The 20,257-nt window shown below is 44.2% G+C and overlaps 1 protein-coding gene and 1 long non-coding RNA gene across 6 annotated transcripts in view; one reads left to right on the forward strand and one right to left on the reverse strand.

Annotated features, from left to right (window-relative positions):
- LOC141106250 (uncharacterized) overlaps positions 1-14,838 on the reverse strand; it is an 83,336-nt gene extending 68,498 nt beyond the window's left edge. For 2 of the 5 annotated variants that reach the window (XM_073596873.1, XM_073596871.1), the window contains exon 1: positions 14,610-14,830. In XM_073596873.1, coding sequence (XP_073452974.1) covers positions 14,610-14,673 — 64 coding nt within the window. In that variant the 5' untranslated portion in view covers positions 14,674-14,830. Of the gene's footprint in view, positions 1-14,609 lie in introns of all 5 variants that reach the window. The other 3 variants (XM_073596872.1, XM_073596870.1, XM_073596874.1) reach the window with 3 other exon arrangements.
- A 1,191-nt stretch (positions 14,839-16,029) lies between these two features.
- LOC141106251 (uncharacterized) lies at positions 16,030-18,113 on the forward strand. Its single transcript, XR_012235703.1, has 4 exons — positions 16,030-17,193; positions 17,336-17,481; positions 17,600-17,771; positions 17,896-18,113. It is a non-coding gene; the product is annotated as an uncharacterized lncRNA (long non-coding RNA).
- Positions 18,114-20,257: the final 2,144 nt, after the last annotated feature.

Consider the following 20,257-nt stretch of genomic DNA (forward strand, 5'->3'; position numbering starts at 1 on the left):
AAAACTAGGAAGAAGAATGCATTCAAAACCTTTACCTTCTCTATATCTTTTGTAACCAAATTCCCTTCATTGTCCTTTATAGGGCTAATATGCTCTGGCCTCACTTTCTTACTGTTAATGTATTGAAAACAATTCTTAGGATTTTTCTTACCCACCTCTGTGCCTTTCGTGTTCTATCTTAGCCACCCTGATTGCGCTCTTACATTTCTTATTACATTCCTAAATTAATTTGGACTCTTATCCTTTGGTCTGGAACTCCTTCAATTTGTACATGTTTTGTTCCAGTAACCTGCTGAAGTACCCACTGAAGGGTAGCCTTGACTGGTATGAGCAGCCTAACCAAAGCCAGTGAGCTCTTCAAAAGTTTTTGTTCTGTCACTACTTTGTATACACTCAAATCAAAGTCCTAGCATCTCTTGGATGCTTTCTTCTTCATTGGGGTCACTGATTAAGACCTTTTCGGAGAGCTGCTGCAAGTGGACATTGCAGGACGTCTGGTGGTTCAACTGTAAAGGTACAGTATCCTGTAAAGGTACAGTAAGTCCTGCCTGAAGATGCTCAATAGTCTGAAGAGTACAGATTGTCAGTCTCGGCTTAAAGGTTCATAGCCTGTATTGACTTTTGCAAGCAGAAACGTCTGAAGTGTTTTGGGTCATTTTTTGGGTATCCTGTGCCCTAACCCTTCATAAGTTTATTGTGTTCTTATAAACTTTTTTTAAAGGTTCCTAAAATAACTAATTCCTTCTACCCCTCAAAGATTTAGGAATTGCACTCTGAAGTTTGAAATACTAGCTCACCAAACCACCTTTTGTTCTCCTTAACTGCCAAGCGGTAAGGGATGATACACAGGCTATTGTTCATGCATAATATTGACTAAAGTGAATATATAACCAAAACTTTTATTTTGAGTTTTTGTTTCTGATCCCATTGGGTGATTTCTCCTCCCCTTCTGTTTTAGTGACAACTGTAAATTTTGCATATATTAATGAATACAGCGTTGAATTAATTTGGAGTTCAATTTTAATGAACACTTGTAAAGTTTTTTAAAGATTTGGTATAATTTTCCAGATCTCCCTGTTTACTCATGTTAATTTATACAGCTTTGTAAAGATCCTAGAACTCCCACACGTATGATATTTGACAGAAAGTACGTTATTACAATAACATATGAGCATACAGAATTAATGTGCTGGTCCCAGCCAGCAATTTGTACAAAGGCAAGGGAAATGTAAGTCACGTTCACAAAGGCACTTTTCTTTAGACACAACATTTAATGCAAATACCCTGAATTTATTAATAAGATAGCGCTTGCGATAGAGCAATCATGATATAAAGAATATAGTAATCTAATTAGAGCTGACTAAACTGAACGCTCAACTGAACTTTAAGTTTAAATCAGCTAAACACATTACAGGATCATCAAAAACAAAAGGTTTGCAAAATCATTTTTTTCTCTGTAGAAAGTAGCCACAGCCTTAGTGGGAAAACCTGTCCTCTGAAAGCATGCTTCAGGGAAGAAACCTTGCTCTCTGTGTAGACAATGATGTCTTTCTGCAGTGGTCCAACATGCTTCCTGCTGAGTTAGAGCTAAAGCAAAAGGGCAGGTCTGGCTTTAGAGTGGAGACAAAATTGTCATGTCATCTAAACAATTTTGCTTATTGAAAAAAACTTTAGCTCTGACTCAACAGGAGGTATGTCTGACCCCTGCAGTAGGATCACTGCTTCCACAGTGGGTTCCTCCCTGCAACATGCTGGAAGGGGACAGGATTTTCTACATGTCTGTTTCCTGAAGAAAACAAATTGTAAGCCTTCAAACATCTTTTGTATTTTATGTACCTGGGATGTATTTAGCTAATTTAAAGGCTTAGATTACCTTTACCATAAAGCTACCTATGCAAGTAAGGGGTGTCTGTGGATAAAAAGAAACTGTGCAGATTTAACCAAGGTTGAATAAAGTCTGTGCTATAGGTGTAAGCCATCCACCTACTTCCCAAAGCCTGGCTTTAAAAACTCCCAGAGATGACTCCCTCCTTGTCCTGCCTTGTTGCTAGGATGTTGCTAAGGCACTCCCAACTGTTACTGCTCACCTCCAACATCACAGGAGTGAGCTCTCAAACACTTTCACTAAACATGTGCAATTTGTTTTGTTCTGAATTGGTTTTTCGACTAAATTCGACAAATTTGTTAATTCGTAAATATTTGAATTAACAAAAACTTGTTTAACAAATTTTTTCGGAAATTCGAAAATCCCAAAATAAGAATGAAAATCAGAAAGTTCAAAAGAACAAAAATCTGAAAATTAGAAAATTTGATTTAATAACTAACTAATAATAATAACTATTGCTAACTATTAAATTATAGGTATTGGAATTTCCTTTCAAATTTGCCTGTTAGTGTACAAAACGAATACAAATTTATCCGAAGTTATGAATTATCCTAAATAACAAACAAAATGAATGGAACGTAACGAATTAATAATAAAAAGTTATTATTATTTATTATTATTAATTAGTTATGTTTCATTCGTTTAGATGCGGAATTTGTTATTTGTTATTTCGGATAATTTGTGAATAAATTTGTATTCGTTACGTTCACTAACAGACAAATTTAAAAGGAAAATCCAATATCTATAATTTAAAAGTCAGTTATTATTGTTATTATTTCGAAATTTTCGTTCTTATTTTTTACAATTTTCAGATTTTTGAATTTTCGATCATAACGAATGACCCGAAAAATGAAAAAAGATCAGAATGAAACAAAAACTAACGCATTTTTCGGCAGTACACATGTCTACCTTGCACAGTTCACTATCTCCTCCATTGGAGCATTGCTGAGCTGAGAGCTACTGCGAGAAGGAAAAGTGAGTGCATATAAGGGGGTTTGAATCAGAAAAAGAGCTTGCCCCGGTGATGGTGGGGGTGAGCAGTAATGGTTGGAAGTATCTTAGAAACGTCCTAGCAACAAGGCAGGCAGGGGCAGACTGACCATTCGGACACTCGGGCACTGCCCGAGGGCCCCATGCCACTAAGGGGCCCCATCAGGGTTGCCAGCCTCAATAAAACCAGGGACAGTATGTAAAAATCTGTGTTTTTTAAAAAATCCCAAGATTATAGCTGCCCCGCCTCTCCAGTACCTTTTCAGTGCGTGTGTGTGTATTCTGTGTGTGTATATTGTGTGTGTATATTGTGTGTCTGTGTATGTACTGTATACTGTATGTGTGTGTGTGTGTGTATACTGTGTGGCCTCATAATCTCCTATTGCCTGGGGGCCCCGTAATCTCCTATTGCCCGGGGGCCCCATAATCTTCTCCTATTGCCCAGGGGCCCCATAATCTTCTCCTATTGCCCGGGGGCCCCATGAGTTGTCAGTCCGCCCCTGAAGGCAGGACATATTGATGCCAACACTGGCAGGTTTTTTTTACCAGGATTTAGGAGGTACATAGATGGCTTACACCTACGTAGGGCAAACAGCAGATTTTCTCTGTTAGAGATGCCTGCCTATTGGACAATGAAGGAGCTGCAAAATGCAGATAAGTGGGGCGTGGCCAAGCAAGGCACGGAGTAAGTTGTGCAGCAGCTAGCTCCTCTGAGAATCCTGCATAATCCTCCTCACAGCACTGTCATCCTGCCTCGTCGAGACCTGGGACCGAGGGCATTGCATTCCCTTACTTACCTGCCATCCCTGGTGGAGGATATTTTCAGACCCATGATGTCCAGACGTGGACCAGCTCAACAAACGGCGCTGGACACCCCCGGCCATGATGGCGGCCTGCCGCCCCGCACAGCAGAAGAGGCAGCTCAACGCCTCTTTGGCAAGAATCTATCCTAATATCACACCAGCAGGACACTGACCCTGAGCCCACACTGAGAGACATTCTTGCTGCAGTTACATCATGCAGCTCCTCCATAGCAGCACTGACTGGGGAAGTGAAGAGCATGAAAGGAGAGATTTCTCTCATAAGGCATGACATGCAGAAGCTTCGGGAGCGCACTTCTGCCCTAGAAGGCCGATTGAGTACCTTGGAACCCCTTAAGAGAGATGTCAGGCTTGTAAATTTGGTGACATTCACTAACGCAGCCCGTTTAGATGACATGGAGAATCGCCTGCGCAGAAATAATGTGTGGGCAGTGGGCATCCCTGAAAGAGCAGAGGGTAAAAATCCAGTGGCTTTCATTGAGGCCTGGCTAATTTACACATTTGGCAATGATGCATTCTCCCCTATGTTCGCGGTGGAAAGGGCCTACCGAGTCCCCTCATGGCCACCACAACAGGGTGTCCCACCACGACCTTTCCTATTCTGCCTGCTGAACTATAAAGACTGGGATGCCATTCTAAGTAAAGCTAGGATGGGTGGAACCCTAAAGGTGGACAATGCCAAGGTATCATTATTTACGGAATTTTCTGCGGAGGTGCAGTGGCAAAAATCCAAATTGATTGATATCAAGAAAAGTCTGAGGGCCCTTAATGTTCAATATTTCATGTTGTATCCTGCAAAGCTGAAAGTGATTGCCAATGGCACCTCGCATTTATTTGAAAATCCTTCTGCGGCTATGCATTGGCTGGATAGAGAGGAGAGAGTCCAATCACAACGCCCTGCGTAGGAAAAATATTCTGCTTCCTTTACTACACTTTGATTCACTGGTTCATTGTTGAGATAACATCTCTTTTCACCATGGCGGGGATGGTTTTCCATACTATTCGTTTATCCCCCCTGTCACCTTTGCAAGCCTGTACCCTGACATCAAGGAGATGCTGATATTCCTTCTACAAGTGCAAAGTTTGAAAGGACTTCATGCCCCCAGGGCTACACAAGAGCCCCCTGCAAAGAGTCCTGAGAGGACTGAACCCCCCCTGTTTGTTGGGGATTACTTTAGTTATGTGTGGCCCAGTTGGCCAGACACTCTACTGACTTTAAGGATACACGTTTTCTTTTTCCTTCTCCGAGTATAACCCTCTTCTCCCTACAGATGGGACATTTATGTGAATACTTACTAATGCTATTACCCGTAGCTTCCACAAGATGGCGTATAGAGCTCTGATTTGTATCTGAGGTGAAATGGGCAGGCTGGGATCCATACTATGTACAAAGGCTACTATTATATACCTTAAATGACATGATGATAATACCTTATATAATGGTGGGTCCCTCTGCTCTACATCTAATATGCATGCAAATGGTGAATAGTGATGCTAAGGGGGTAAAGCTCCTCTCATGGAATATAAGGGGACTGGGGGACAAAACCAAGAGGAGTGCAATGTTTAAATATTTTTTTAGGCTGCAACCCCATTTGATCTGTCTCCAGGAGACACACTTATGGCCTGATTCAATCCGTCTGTTGCGGTCGGGCAAATATCCCTCGCAATTCCATTCAGTGCACTCCTCCTACTCTAGGGGGGTTAGTGTGCTGGTCTCTGGGAGGATCTCTTTTGAGTGCTTGCAACAGAGGATTGGTGGGGAAGGCAGATTTGTGTTTTTATTATGTAAGCTCAACAAATTGTTGTGTATTATTTCTGCCATGTATGTCCCTCCTCGGACCCCCTTAAGAAACTGGCCCAGTTCATGACCCTATACCCCAATGTACCAGCCCTCACTCTGGGGGACTTCAATAATGTTTTAGACCCATGACTGGACAGACTATCCCTAATTCCCAGACCAGTCAGTCACTCCACTAGTAAAACCATGTTTGCATCCTTGCTATCTGAACTGGGTCTGAGGGGCGTATGGAGGGAGAGGCATCCAACGGTCAAATGTTACTTGTGTCACTCAGTCTTAAATGGTGGTCTTTCGTGCATAGACCTGGGCTTAGGAAATATGTCCTCTATGCAGAAGGTACTATATGCAGCTTATGAGCCCCCAATTACTTTCTGACCACTCTTCCTTTTGAGTAAGAATAGATGTCATGGCTCACGAAATTAGACCCCTCTGGAGGATCAATCCATTCTGGCTGACGCTGTTGCCGACACCGGATGGGATTGCTAGTGCCTTGGGGGAGTTCCTTCATTTCAACAGAGGCTCCATGAGGGTGGCTATTGTTTGGGACTCTCTCAAGGCGTTTCTGAGGGGCTGTCTCATTCAAGGGATCACTGGTGTTAAGAGGAGGTCGAGAGAATGGGAAATCAGAATAAGGGACGAATTACAAACTAGAGAGAAGACAATGGTCACAGACCCTTTCCAAACAAATAGAGAGGCATGGATCGAGGCACAATCATTATATCATCATGTCGTGTTATCTGCAGCTGAAAAGAGGAGATTTTTTTTACAACAGGAGTATTATGAAGAGGAAGAGAACATGGGCCATCTTCTTGCCTTGGTGGCCAGGGAACAAAGAGAAAGTCTCCATTCTGGCCATTAAGTCAGGGACAGGGGAAATCCATACTCTTGGGGCTGACATACTGAAGATATTTCCCAAATTTTCCACAGACCTCTTCTCCTCTAGGGCTGCGGGTAGTCCTTTGGAACTGGAGTCATTTCTACAGGACTGTACTTTCCCTCAAGTCTCAGAGGCTGACAGGGCCAAGCTGAGTGCTCCGATAACCATTGAGGACTTGACAGAAGCCCTACAGGGGGCTAAGAAACGTAAATCTCCGGGTTCAGATGGCCTCCCTGCTGAGGTTTATTCACATTATGGTGATATCCTGCTTCTGCCGCTGCTACAGGCTTTTTCTGCGGCGGAGGAGTAGGGGTGTCTACCAGATAGCATGCAGGAGGCCATCATAGTGGTGATACCCAAATTGGGGAAAGACAAGATCCTACCGGATTCATACTGCCCCATCTCTCTCTTGAACTTAGATGTCAAACTCCTGGCTCGGGTATAAACTTATAAAACCCAGTGGACAATCATGGAGGTAGGGCCGTTCTGTCTCTGGATGATGCTAAGGCGTTCGATAGTGTGGAGTGGCCCTACCTCTGGGAGATCCCAGCTGGTTTTGGCCTGGGTGATAAGTTAACTGGGCGAAGATTCTCTATCCAGCCCCCAGGGCAAGACTTTGCATTAACAATACTCTCTCCCAGTCATTCGCGTTACATAGGGGCACTCGACAGGGGTGCCCGTTGTCACCCCTGTTGTTTGCCCTTGTGGTGGAACCACTGGCTATACTAATCTGCAGATCCTCTGAGATAGTGGGATTTCGTAGAGGCCTCTAGGAGGAAAAGATTTCTCTTTACGCCGACAACGCCCTGCTTTACCTAGGAGACACGACTACCTCTTTGCAGGCGCTAATGGCACTTATAACCAGGTTTGGCAAATTCTCTGGCTTTTCAATAAATTGGTATAAATCCATCCTGATGCCCCTAGATCCCATGACGAATTCCTTGCCCCAGGAGGCAGGACAAATTACTATAGCTAATTCTTTTAGATATCTGGGGGTTGTGGTGACTCCGGACACTTCTAGCTACCTAGAATTAAATTTGAGCCCCTTGTTAGATAAACAAAGAGAAAAAATTCCTTAGCTGGTGCAAGCTCCCCCTGTCGGTCATAGGGAGAGTAAACTTAATAAAAATGATCTGGGCCCCACAATTGTTATATATATCTCTCAGAATTCCCCTATTTGGATCTCTAATATATGGTTCAAAAGAGTAGATAAACAGATGCGGGATCTCATTTGGAAATGGAAAGGAGCTTGAATCAGTTTAAATACCCTACAATATAGCAAGGACAGAGGGGGTGTGGCGGTACCACATCCCAAATTATATTTCCTGGCCTCCCAAATGCAGCAGATCACGGGGTGGGGAAGAGATGATGTCTCAGATGATCCTATTGTACGTTTAGTAACCCGAACCAACTTGAAAGCCGGCTCCCATTTGGTAATAGTTCTTCCCGGCTTGCTCCCGACCTCACCAACGGTGGGTCTTCTTATGCCCTGTACACCTGATCGGAATTTCCATCAGAAAAAACTTGGATGGTCCGCTCAAGCTTGCCTTGCATACACACGGTCACACAAAAGTTCTCTGAACTTTCGACCGTCAAGAACACGGTGACAACACTACGACGAGCCGAGAAAATGAAGTTCAATGCTTCCGAGCATGCGTTGAATTGTTTCCGAGCATGCGTCGTTTTTTTTGCGCTTCAAAATTGCATACAGATGAACGGAATTTCCAATAGGATCTTTTTTTTAATGGGAAAATAGAGAACCTGCTCTCAATCTTTTGCTGGCTGGAATTTCGCCAGCAAAAGTACAATGGAGCATACACAAGGTCGGAATTTCTGACCAAAAGCTCACATCCGACTTTTGCTGGCGGAATTTTTTATCGTGTGTACAGGGCATTAGAAATGTGTGGGAGGCAACCCGGGAGGCACTGAAGGTCAAAGGCCCCCTGGGATTCACCCCTATGTGGGATAATCCAAGATACCCAGAACTCAATAAACTGGAGGGATTCACCCTATGGAAACGCAAGGGGATATGGTTTTTTTCCACAGATATATACAGGGAATGTATTAAAATCTTTTGCACAACTTTGCTCTGAATTTACACTCCCCACTAGATGTTTTTATCAATATCTCCAACTCCGACATGCTTTGCAGGCTCAGAGACAGATAACCTCCCTGACTGCGACCTCACCCCCGCTCCTAATGGAGCTACTTAAAGCGAATGCCAGGAAGATGCAGATTTCAAAAATGTACTCAGTACTGTTGTCTTCTACCCAGGACCATGCCTCGTTGAAATGTAGAGCTAAATGGGTCACGGACATTGGAGAGATTGATGGTGATCAATGGGACATGGCATTGGAATCGATCCTTATTGTCTCCATTTTGGCCTCCCATAGATTATCACAGCTACTAATTCTGCATAGAACCAGACGACAATGAAACTGTATGGGGCCTGAGGGATTCACCCCTATGTCCAAAATGTAAAACACACCAAGGAAATTTCATTCACATGCTGTGGCAGTGTCCAAAACTCAACAGGTATTGGACTGAGTTCACCCAGGCTGAATGGGTCCAAATCTCCCGGCTGGCGCAGGTACTGGTGCCTTCCACCCCTCTGGTGTGTCTACTGGGAGTGATTGATGAGGAGATGTACCAGAGGGGAATGTACATTATGATTACTAGACTACTATACCTAGCTAGAAAGCTCATAGCTAGACACTGGATAGCACCTACTGTACCTACAGGGAAACAAAGGATTGTATATGTAAACTCTTGATTAGGAAACAACTGGCCTATCGTCACAGAAATGCTGTGAAAATATTTGAATTTATCTGGCAGTCATGGCAGTCTGATCCGGCTCTCGCCCCCCCACAACTAGTAATGGATAGACTATTGCGACTCTAAAAAAGTGAGAAGTAAATGGAGAGATGGGGTGGAAGGAGAAGAGAAGGGAAAACAGTTAAAAGTTCCAGTTCTGTTATGTTAAACACTTGGTGTAGCAAAATCCGATAGCAAAAAGAAAGAAAAAGACCGTGTTCTGATTTGCAAGTTGTCCAACCAAGTGCTAAAAGTTTGCCTTAATGGTTATGTAATGGTGCAGTGCAACATCTATGGTTGAAGACATGCATTGTATACCTCTGACAGATTGTTACTGTATTCAGCATTATCAATGTTTGCTATATACCTGTATGATTTTTATTTGTTGATGCAGCAAATAAAGTTTTGATTAAAAAAAAAAATGCAGATAAGTCAGCTCTCTCTCAGTCTCTCTCTGCTATCAGCATCAGCATCTGCCATCAGCAGAACTACCCCTCCCTTTCCGAGTCTTAGGCCTGATGTATTGAGGAGAACAAGAGGTCCATATCAACACATACAGTAGGTGACCGCAATATTGTGTCAATCTCTCCACTTTTCTCGGCGAGATTTGACATCTACGAGCCCCGTCGTGGGAGCCAGCGCCGAGATGGCTCACTCATCGGGAAAGGAAAACTTTTTTTCCTTTCGCGATGAGTGACTGGCAGTGCTGACAGCTGTCTGGTATGAATCCTGAGGGGGAACGCCGCGCCAAATTTTAAATGAAAAAACCTGCGTGGGTTCCACCCCAGGGGCATACCAGGCTCTTAGGTCTGGTATGGATTGTAAGGGGAAACCCCTACGCCAAAAAAAATCGGTGTGGGGGTCCCCCCAAAATCCATACCAGCACCCCCCCTCCTGAACCGTACCAGGTCGCATGCCCTCAACATGGGGGGGTTGGTGCCTTGGGGGGGGGCACCCTGCGGGCCCCCCCACCCCAAAGCACCTTGCCCCCATGTTGATGAGGACAAGGGCCTCTTCCCGACAACCCTGGCCCTTGGCTGTCAGGGTCTGTGGGCGGGGGGCTTATCGGAATCCGGGAGCCCCCTTTAATAAGGGGGCCCCCAGATCCCGGCCCCCCACCCTATGTGAATGAGTATGGGGTACATTGTACCCCTACCCATTCACCTAGGAAAAAAAAGTGTTAATAAAAAAAAAAACACACTACACAGGTTTTAAAAGTAATTTATTAGGCAGCTCCGGGGGGTCTCTTCCGACTTCGGGGGTCTTCTTCCGACTTCTTCTCCCGGTGTTCCGCCTCTTCTCCAGGGCCCCTCCGCTATCTTCTTCCAGCTCTCTTGCTAGCGGGGGGGCCGGTCTGCTGCCGCTGTCCGGTTCTTCTCCCGTATCTTCTGCCGGACTCCCCCACTATCTTCTTCCAGCTCTATTGCTAGCGGGGGACCCGGTCTGCTGCGCTGTCTTGTCCCCCCTTCTCTTCTTCTGATGTTGACGCGACGCTCTCTCCTGCTGGAATGGTGTGCCCGAGCTGCGTAGCCATTTATATAGGTGGTGACCCCGCCCCCTTGTGACGTCACATTCCCAGCATGCGCAGGGACTCTGGCGTTATAAGGGGGCATGGGGGGCCGGGATCTGGGGGCCCCCTTATTAAAGGGGGCTCCCGGATTCCGATAAGCCCCCCGCCCGCAGACCCCGACAACCAACGGCCAGGGTTGTCGGGAAGAGGCCCTTGTCCTCATCAACATGGGGGCAAGGTGCTTTGGGGTGGGGGGGCCCACAGGGAGCCCCCCTCCCCCAAGGCACCAACCCCCCATGTTGAGGGCATGCGGCCTGGTATGGTTCAGGAGGGGGGGGGCGCTCGCTCGTCCCCACCCCCTTCCCTGGCTGGCCGGGCTGCGTGCTTGGATAAGGGTCTAGTATGGATTTTGGGGGGACCCCCACGCCGATTTTTCGGCGTAGGGGGTTCCCCTTACAATCCATACCAGACCTAAGGGCCTGGTATGCCCCAGGGGGGGACCCACACTGGTTTTTTCATTTAAAATTTGGTGCGGCGTTCCCCCTCAGGATTCATACCAGACAGCTGTCAGCACTGCCTGTCACTCATCGCGAAAGGAAAAAAAGTTTTCCTTTCCCGATGAGTGAGCCAGCGCAACATGCACAGTACCCTATCGCTGAGAACCAGCGCGATGGGATCACGCTGGAAACACAATCTCGCTGTCAGGTACTGTATGCCAGTTGTCTGTAAAAAATTATTTTATTTAGGGTTGCGCCGATACCGAGTATTTTCATGAGTACTTATACTCGTGAAAATGTTTCAATACCCAGAACTGATACCATACAAAATAAATGGGCTCAAGTGGCACTTCAAAGAATCGCATGCATGCATTTGAACAGGAAAATGGTGCAATTCCTGTCCGAATCACATGCAGTTTCCTCCACTGCTCCTGTGTGAACCCAGGCTTGTCATAATGATTTAAACACGGGTTCACACAGGAGCAGTGGGGGAAAACACATGCGATTCGGACAGAAATAGCACAGCATTCCTGTTCAAATCGCATGCAATTATTTGCAGTGCAATTTGGACCCATTCAATTTGTATGGGCTCAAATCGTACCGCAAAGGTATCGGTACTCTGTATCGGCGAGTACTTGACGGAAAGTATTGGTACTCGTACTCTGTATTAGTGCAACCCTAATTTTATTCATATTCATATTCAAATATACATGTGGCACCCTGTAGTTTAGACAGGGAGCTCCTCACAAATTTACTTGCAAGGAGTAATTATCCTGGTTGATTGTTAGAGATCTATTGATTTCTCCCTAAGTTTGGCCTTGTTGCACTCTTCTTTTCAACCACTAGGTGGCCGGGTACTTGGTGGTACTAGACATGAGAAGGGCAACCCAAGATCAGGTTATGGATATATGGGGTATCTCAGCCAATGGGCAGGGGTTTTCTTGAATCCCTTGGCCTGCTGGGAGAACCTATATATCCGGGTGGAGTCAGGTGATCTATGTTCTGTACCACCTAGACAGCTGTCTGGGTGGACGTGTGTTGTGTGCCCTGGGCTGCTAGGCCAGAGATTGGGCCTCTCCCGGGGGCATCTGGCTGCTAGGCTGTGTGAGGGCCTATCCAGAAGTAAGAGAGCAGCGCAGGGTTGGGATTGCGGCTTGCAGTCCAACCAGAAGTGACAGTTCTGGCGGCCGGAGAACCTGTCGTGGTCGGAGGTAGAAGGGAAGCTGTCACCACAAAGGGAGCAACCACCTTATTACCAGGGACCACAGTGAGTAACTGAAGCAAGTAAGGGAGCAACATTCTCACCGAACGGGCACGGTGGAGAATCGGGAAACTTCAGGCGGTGATCAAGTCAGGGTCCCAACCAGCGGAGGTGAGACGCTTGCAGAGCAGCCTTGTGTGTCAAACCAGGGACTGAGCCGGTAGACAGGGGTGAAGCTTGAGAAGTATCTTGAGTGCCAAGCTAGGGACCCAGCAATCAAGCGCGGGCGATGCTTGAGGGAGATACCACTGCGAAGATTAGAGGAGCTCAAGGGATTCAGAGTCAGTGAATCAGAGGATCCAGTGAGAGAACAGAAGCTCAGTGTTGGAGAACTACAAGAAGCAGTTGTAGTGAAGCTGAAGGAACTGTTATGTTTGAGTTAGGAACTGTTAAAGACTGTTATATAGGAGACAGCATTCCTGCATGTGCAGATGTGGCACCTTGCTGGGGCCTTTCCCTGCACGGCTGTCTTCCCATTGAAGTCTCGGAGTCTGCCAACTGAATTTACAACTACTTAAGTGTGTCCTGGCCCTAACCCTCCTCCCCCAAAAATACAAAAAGGACTGTTAAGAGAAATAAAACCTCTTTTACATCCAAGAAGTGTCTGGCACCCAATAACTTTGTCCACCTTGCACTCACTATGCCTCACAACAAATCGCACATACAGAAAGATGTCAGCTATCTTTGGCCTGGAAAGTTCTCATTAGACTGAAGGAGGCCAGAGACCTTGCTACATACATCTGCATTAAATGGTGTCATGTCTGCCTGAAGTTCATCTTAAAGTGTTACTAAACCCAGGACCCCGCATTCACTATATCTGGTCTCCCACAGTACGCAGAACATACAATTATTTTAGCAAATATAAACGTCTAAATACCTTTTCTCATCAACAGTATATAGCAGTCTTATGACTTCTATCAGTGTCTGGTTAAAGCGTGTAGGAAGATTTTTCATTCTCCTCTGACTGTCCTATTAAGCTGCGGGACCCCTGACCCTCTGTCTAGACAGTGCTGATTGGCCTGTGCTGATCACATGCACACTCCCCCCAAAAAAATAAAATAAATAAACTCTCTAGCAATACACACTAAACTGAGCATGTTCAGAGTGCCTCCAGGGTTCTGTACTATCAGCAGATGGATTGGGGACAGTAAAAGAAGGGGAGGATCAGAGAAGACATGATCAAACAGCCTTTTTACACAATGCAGAGAATTAACCCCTCAGGTTCCACAGTGAGTATAACAAGCATGCTTTACTGCATATACAGAATGATATTAATGTTGTGGGTTTAGTAACACTTCAATACTAAATTCACTAAGAACTCTAAAAGTAATAGTAGTTATAGGTGTATCATGTTTCATGAGAACAATTAAAAAAAAAATTGTATGGCCTCTGAATCCCTGAGCATGTAATTGATAAAGTCTTGGGGTACAACAATAAGATTCTTATGCCCTGTACACACACGATAGGATTTTCCGACAACAAAATCCATGTTTTTTTCCAACGGATGTTGGCTGAAACTTGTCTTGCATACACACGGTCACACAAATCTTGTCGAAAATTCCGAACTTCAAGAACGCGGTGAAGTACAACACGTACGACGAGCCGAGGAAAATGAAGTTCAATAGCCAGTGCGGCTCTTCTACTTGATTCCGAGCATGCATGTAACTTTGTGCGTCGGAATTGTGTACAAGCGATCGGAATTTACGACAACGGATTTTGTTGTTGGAAAATTTGAGAATCAGCTCTTAAATTTTGTGTGACGGAAATTCCCTTGGAAAATGTCCGATGGAGCCTACACACGGTCGGAATTTCCGACAACAAGCTCCCATTGAACATTTTCTGTCGGAAAATCCTGTCGTGTGTACGGGGCATTATTCTCGCAAGGGGTGCAAAATCTAAATAACCCAGTGTATTATTTTATTGCTTCCTTATAATATTTAAACTTCTACATTGGTAGACGTTACCCAATGGTACTCTTATTAGCTCACGCCGTGATAGCGGGAATCTGCCTTGATAAATGTTTTTTGCCATTGTAAAAAGAATCTTAGACTATTCAGAATACAAATGCAAGATAGTAAATACACATTTCATATGTATTTTACAGATCATTTCTTACATCAATGAAACATTAGAAAAACATACAGATTAACACTTACTTGCAGCATTGAGCGTTGCTTGGAAGTAAATAAGTGCAATAGAAATAATGACTATCCTCTGCATGGTTTCTGCTCGACCTGTTCACAACTTCAGCATAAACACAGCTTGATCAGAAACAGCTGATGATTTATAGATGATTACACAAGTCCATTGTATGTCAGCTGACTGCCAAGTATTGCACATTTCAGGAAAGTGATCGTTTCCTGTAGGGTCATTCAAATGCAGAGAAATTCATTATTGTGGAATCTTTAAAGCGGAACTTCAGCCTTACTTTTACTCTTGCAAAGTTGTACATGCTTCTCTCCTCTACTGAAATTGCTTACACTGATTTCACTGCACATTGTGAGCTTTTCATAGTCATGGATTTCTGGATCTTTTAACCACTTCCGGACCACCCCACGTACATGTACTGCGGCAGGGCGGCCCTTCAGCGCAAAATCACGTACCTGTATGTCATTTTCTTTTCCGGGTCTGGGGTGTGCAAGCGCCACTGGTGACCCACTCCCACTGTGATTGGACACAGCGAGAGCCAATCAGTGGGTCCGACTCACCCAATATTCGCCGGCACCCAGCGATCGTTCCCGAGAGAGGCAGAACGGCGGTCTGTCAGAGGGGAAGATGGAGATCCTGTGTTTCTGCTAAGCAGGAACACGGATCTCTGTCTTCCCCTAGTCAAAGCACACACCCCCCCCCCCCCCCCCCACAGTTATCCAGCACTCCCAGGAACATATTTAACCCTTTGATCGCCCCTGAGGTTAACCCCTTCCCTGCCAGTGTCATTAGTACAGTGACAGTGCATTTTTTTTTAGCACTGATCACTGTATTAGTGTCACTGATCCCCAAAAAAGTGCCCCTTCGACCAGCTTTAATCTGCCCACATTGCATAGAAAAGCACAGAGACACAGTGATGATATCATTAGGTTCACATAAGGTGTGTATTGAATACAGAAAGGTTGTATTTTAAAAGTGTATTAGCATTTTTTTTAGATGGTGAAGGGGAAGAGGAACCAGGAAAGGCAAAATGTAAGAAAATTAAACTTCTACTTTAACAAAGCATGCTCTTTGCCAGACAGAGGAGGTAATAGACCAGGGGAGGACTGGGACATTTGGCCCAGAAGGCAAACATAATCAGCTGGCCCATGGAAGGGACAGTTTCTGGTGGTCTGAAAAAAGTGTGCCATTGTGCCGCAGTGATTGGTGGCTATAGTGAAAGGAGGGTGTCTCATTGAAGAACATGGTTTATTATAACACATATATATTTTATAAACATGAGGGATTGTAAGAAATTAATTGCACAGTAAATGAGAGAGTACTTTATAATCTGGACAAGGCTACTGCTGCTGTGAGAAAATTAAATAAACGAATTCAGGGTTAGGCAAACATTGAGAGATGGAGATCTACTTGAACAACACTGATGAAGTCAAAGCTCACCGGGCACAGTGTCCTGTTGTTAGGGACGGTTCACTCCAGAACACAGTGCCAGAAAGGCATGTTCTGTGTCTTTCCAGTGTGTTTGTGGACACAAGATCGCATGGTTTTGCAGTATCATGCAGTTTGGCACAGTGCAATTTTTAAAGTAGTGCACGCAATGTCTGATGCGATTTGCAGGCAGGGCAAGATTTACATCTCAGGAGGCTATAGGCAGGGAATTTCTTTTCTAGATAAAATATTTTTACTCAGAACAAAAATAAAATAAGTATTACAAGAGAGTGCAGGGTTTAGGAGTGCGTTATGCAGAGAATGCAGGGTTCACCAGTGCATTGCGCTCAGAATGCAGGGATCAGGAGTGCGTTGTGCTCAGAATGCAGGGATCAGAAGTGCGTTGTGCTCAGAATGCAGGGATCAGAAGTGTGTTGTGCTCAGAATGCAGGGATCAGGAGTGCGTTGTGCTCAGAATGCAGGGATCAGAAGTGCGTTGTGCTCAGAATGCAGGGATCAGGAGTGCGTTGTGCTCAGAATGCAGGGATCAGAAGTGCATTGTGCTCAGAATGCAGGGATCAGGAGTGCGTTGTGCTCAGAATGCAGGGTTCAGTAGTGCGTTGTGCTCAGAATACAGGGATCAGAAGTGCGTTGTGCTCAGAATGCAGGGATCAGGAGTGCGTTGTGCTCAGAATGCAGGGATCAGTAGTGCGTTGTGCTCAGAATACAGGGATCAGAAGTGCATTGTGCTCAGAATGCAGGGATCAGGAGTGCGTTGTGCTCAGAATGCAGGGATCAGTAGTGCGTTGTGCTCAGAATACAGGGATCAGAAGTGCGTTGTGCTCAGAATGTGTAGACAGCGGAGTCCGGGAGGCAGCACATTTCTGAACAGAGGGCGGCAGCGGGAGCTGGCAGAATGACTTTTTTTTACTCATTTTAGCAAGCTGTGATTGATTGCTTAGGACCGCCCAGTGTCCTAGCAACCAATCTCCTGTGGTTTAACGTTAAAAAGTTAATTTGGCCAGCTCCTCCTTACACCCTCCATCCTGAGCTGTGCTGTCTCCCGGTTTCCACTATTCACTGACATAAGGTAGATTCTTGCCATTGTTCAGTCTCTCTGGCTTTGCAGCTGACAAATCGTACACTCCTGTTCCATCTACAAAGGCAAGTTACCCACTATTTTCACCACTATACCTGTATACATATGGTTGTGAACTCAGGACCATTTTGTTGTTGGTCTACAGGGATTCACTTACTTATTTATGGATTTTTTTTCTCTGGATGGTGACAAGTGCTATTATTTCAGGTAATTGGCCATAAGGATGAAAATCACAGGGTCTTTCCTTATATGATCTCGTTTGGACACAGTTCCATCGCAAAATACGGGAACCCTGCTCTGGTTGGCTACACCCTCCATGAGATATATGTATATACATGTTTTCAATAAACAAGGTAAGACTATACCTCTTATAAACTAAACACTACTACATTCTCTTATATATCTTTCTTTTTGCCCTCTTTTAATATATGTTTTTTTAATGCCAATCTTTATATGTATTGTCACATCTAGTTGGACACTACCTCTTGTAGTTAAATCCCCCCTAATGACCACGAGCAACTCTGGGAGCACAGATTGATCTAGGATATTTGAGGTGGCGCTCCCGATCTGGCCCGGACGGATACTTTAATCCCAGTACTTGAGTGTCTCTTTCAGCTGCTGGTGAAATCATTTTATGTTTGGGGTCAGTGTTTCCAGCCATATAAAGGAAGTTTTTACAAATTGCTGTATATATAAATCGTATTCATTGAATGTACAATTATATTCTGTGCAGGATCTTGATGGTACACATTTTGTTATCCTTATAGAATCACAGCATTTGGAGTGGTGAAAGCCGCATGGTCCCTGAGGAACATCTGCACTATATGTGCAATTGAAACACGTTGGACATTCATTTGCGAGCCCCCTCCATTCCTCCAGCTGGTTTCCCTACTCTCTCCCTTACATATGTTTTTTATCATTGGTTATATGTGTTTTATGTTGTAATTTATGTATTGCACAATAAATTGTGTAATTTTTATACTCATTACTGCCTGACGTCCATTTAAAGTCCCATTTTTTGAGGAATCTTGTTCTACAATCTTTTTCGGGATGGGACGCACAGGCAGTTTAGTCATTTAAATGAGGCAAACCCCCATTTACATACCTGATGGTAAGTACTACTTCCTGACTTAAAGTGGAAGTCTAGTCAAATACTAACTGTACTTAACCACTTCAGCCCCGGACCATTTGGCTGGCCAAAGACCAGAGGACTTTTTACAATTTGGCACTACGCTGCTTTAACTGGTAATTGCACGGTCATGCAATGTTATACCTAAACTAAATTTGTGTCCTTTTTTTCCCACAAATAGAGCTTTCTTTTGATGGTATTTGATTGGCTCTGCGATTTCTATTTTTTGCGATACAAATGAAAAAAGACCGAAAATTTTGAAAAAAAAATGATACTTTCTCATTTTTGTTATAAGATAAATCCAATAAACTCAATTTTAGTCATACATTAGGCCAAAATGTATTCAGCCACATGTCTTTGGTAAAAAAAATGTCAATAAGCATATATTTATTGGTTTGCGCAAAAGTTATAGCGTCTACAAACTAGGGTACATTTTCTGTAATTTATGCAGCTTTTAGTTTATGACTGCCTATCTCATTTCTTGAGGTGCTAAAATGGCAGGGCAGTACAACCCCCCCCCCAAATGACCCCAATTTGGAAAGTAGACACCCTAATAAAATTGCTAAGAGGCATGTGGAGCCCATTGAATATTTTATTTTTTTGTCCCAAGTGATTGAATAATGACAAAAAAAAATATTTTTTACAAAAAGTTGTCACTAAATGATATATGCTCACACATGCCATGGTTATATGTGGAATTGCACCCCAAAATACATTTTGCTGCTTCTTCCGAGTACGGGGATACTACATGTGTGGGACTTTTTGGGAGCCTAGCCGCGTACGGGGCCCCGAAAACCGAGCACCGCCTTCATGATTTCTAAGGGCGTAAATTTTTGATTTCACTCCTCACTACCTATCACAGTTTTGAAGGCCATAAAATGCCAAGATGGCACAAAACCTAGCTAAATGACCCAATTTTGAAGAGTAGACACCCCAAGCTATTTGCTGAGAGGCATGTTGAGTCCATGGAATGTTTTATATTTTGCCACAAGTTGCGGGAAAATGACAAATTTTTTTTTTTTTTGCACAAAGTTGTTACTAAATGATATATTGCTCAAACATGCCATATGCATATGTGGAATTACACCCCAAAATACATTCTGCTTCTCCCAAGTACGGGGATACCACATGTGTGGGACTTTTTGGGAGCCTAGCCGTGTACGGGGCCACGAAAAGCAATTACCGCTTCAGGATTTCTAAGGGCGTAAATTTTTTATTTCACACCTCACTACCTATCACAGTTTTGAAGGCCATAAAATGTCAAGATGGCACAAACCCCCAACATATTACCCCATTTTGGAAAGTAGACACCCCAAGCTATTTGCTGAGAGGTATGTTGAGTCCATGGAATATTTAATATTTTGCCAAAAGTTGCGGGAAAATGACAAACTTTTTTTTTTTTTTTTTTTTTTGCACAAAGTTGTCACTAAATGATATATTGCTCAAACATGCCATGGGCATATGTGGATTTACACCCCAAAATGCATTCTGCTGCTTCTCCTGAGTACGGGGATACCACATGTGTGGGACTTTTTGTGAGCCTAGCCGCGTACGGTGCCCCGAAATCCAAGCACCACTTTCAGGATTTCTAAGGGCGTAATTTTTGATTTCACTCCTCACTACCTATCACAGTTTCGAAGGCCATAAAATGGCAAGATAGAATAACCCCCCCCCCCAAATAACCCCATTTTGGAAAGTAGACACCCCAAGCTATTTGATGAGAGGCATGATGAGTATTCTGCAGCTCTCATTTGTTTTTGAAAATGTAGAAAGTAAAGAAAAATTTTTTTTTCTTTTTTCAATTTTCAAAACTTTATGACAAAAAGCAAGATCTGCACATTACTCTCAGCAAATAGCTTGGGGTGTCTGCTTTCCAAAATGGGGTCATTTTGGGGGGTTTTGTGCCATCTGGGCATTCCATGGGCTCCGAAACTGTGATAGGCAGTGAGGAGTGAAATCAAAAATTTACACCCTTAGAAACCCTGAAGGTGGTGCTTGGT

This window comes from Aquarana catesbeiana, linkage group LG08 (assembly GCF_042186555.1).
Source record: "Aquarana catesbeiana isolate 2022-GZ linkage group LG08, ASM4218655v1, whole genome shotgun sequence".
NCBI classification, from domain to species: Eukaryota; Metazoa; Chordata; class Amphibia; order Anura; family Ranidae; genus Aquarana; species Aquarana catesbeiana.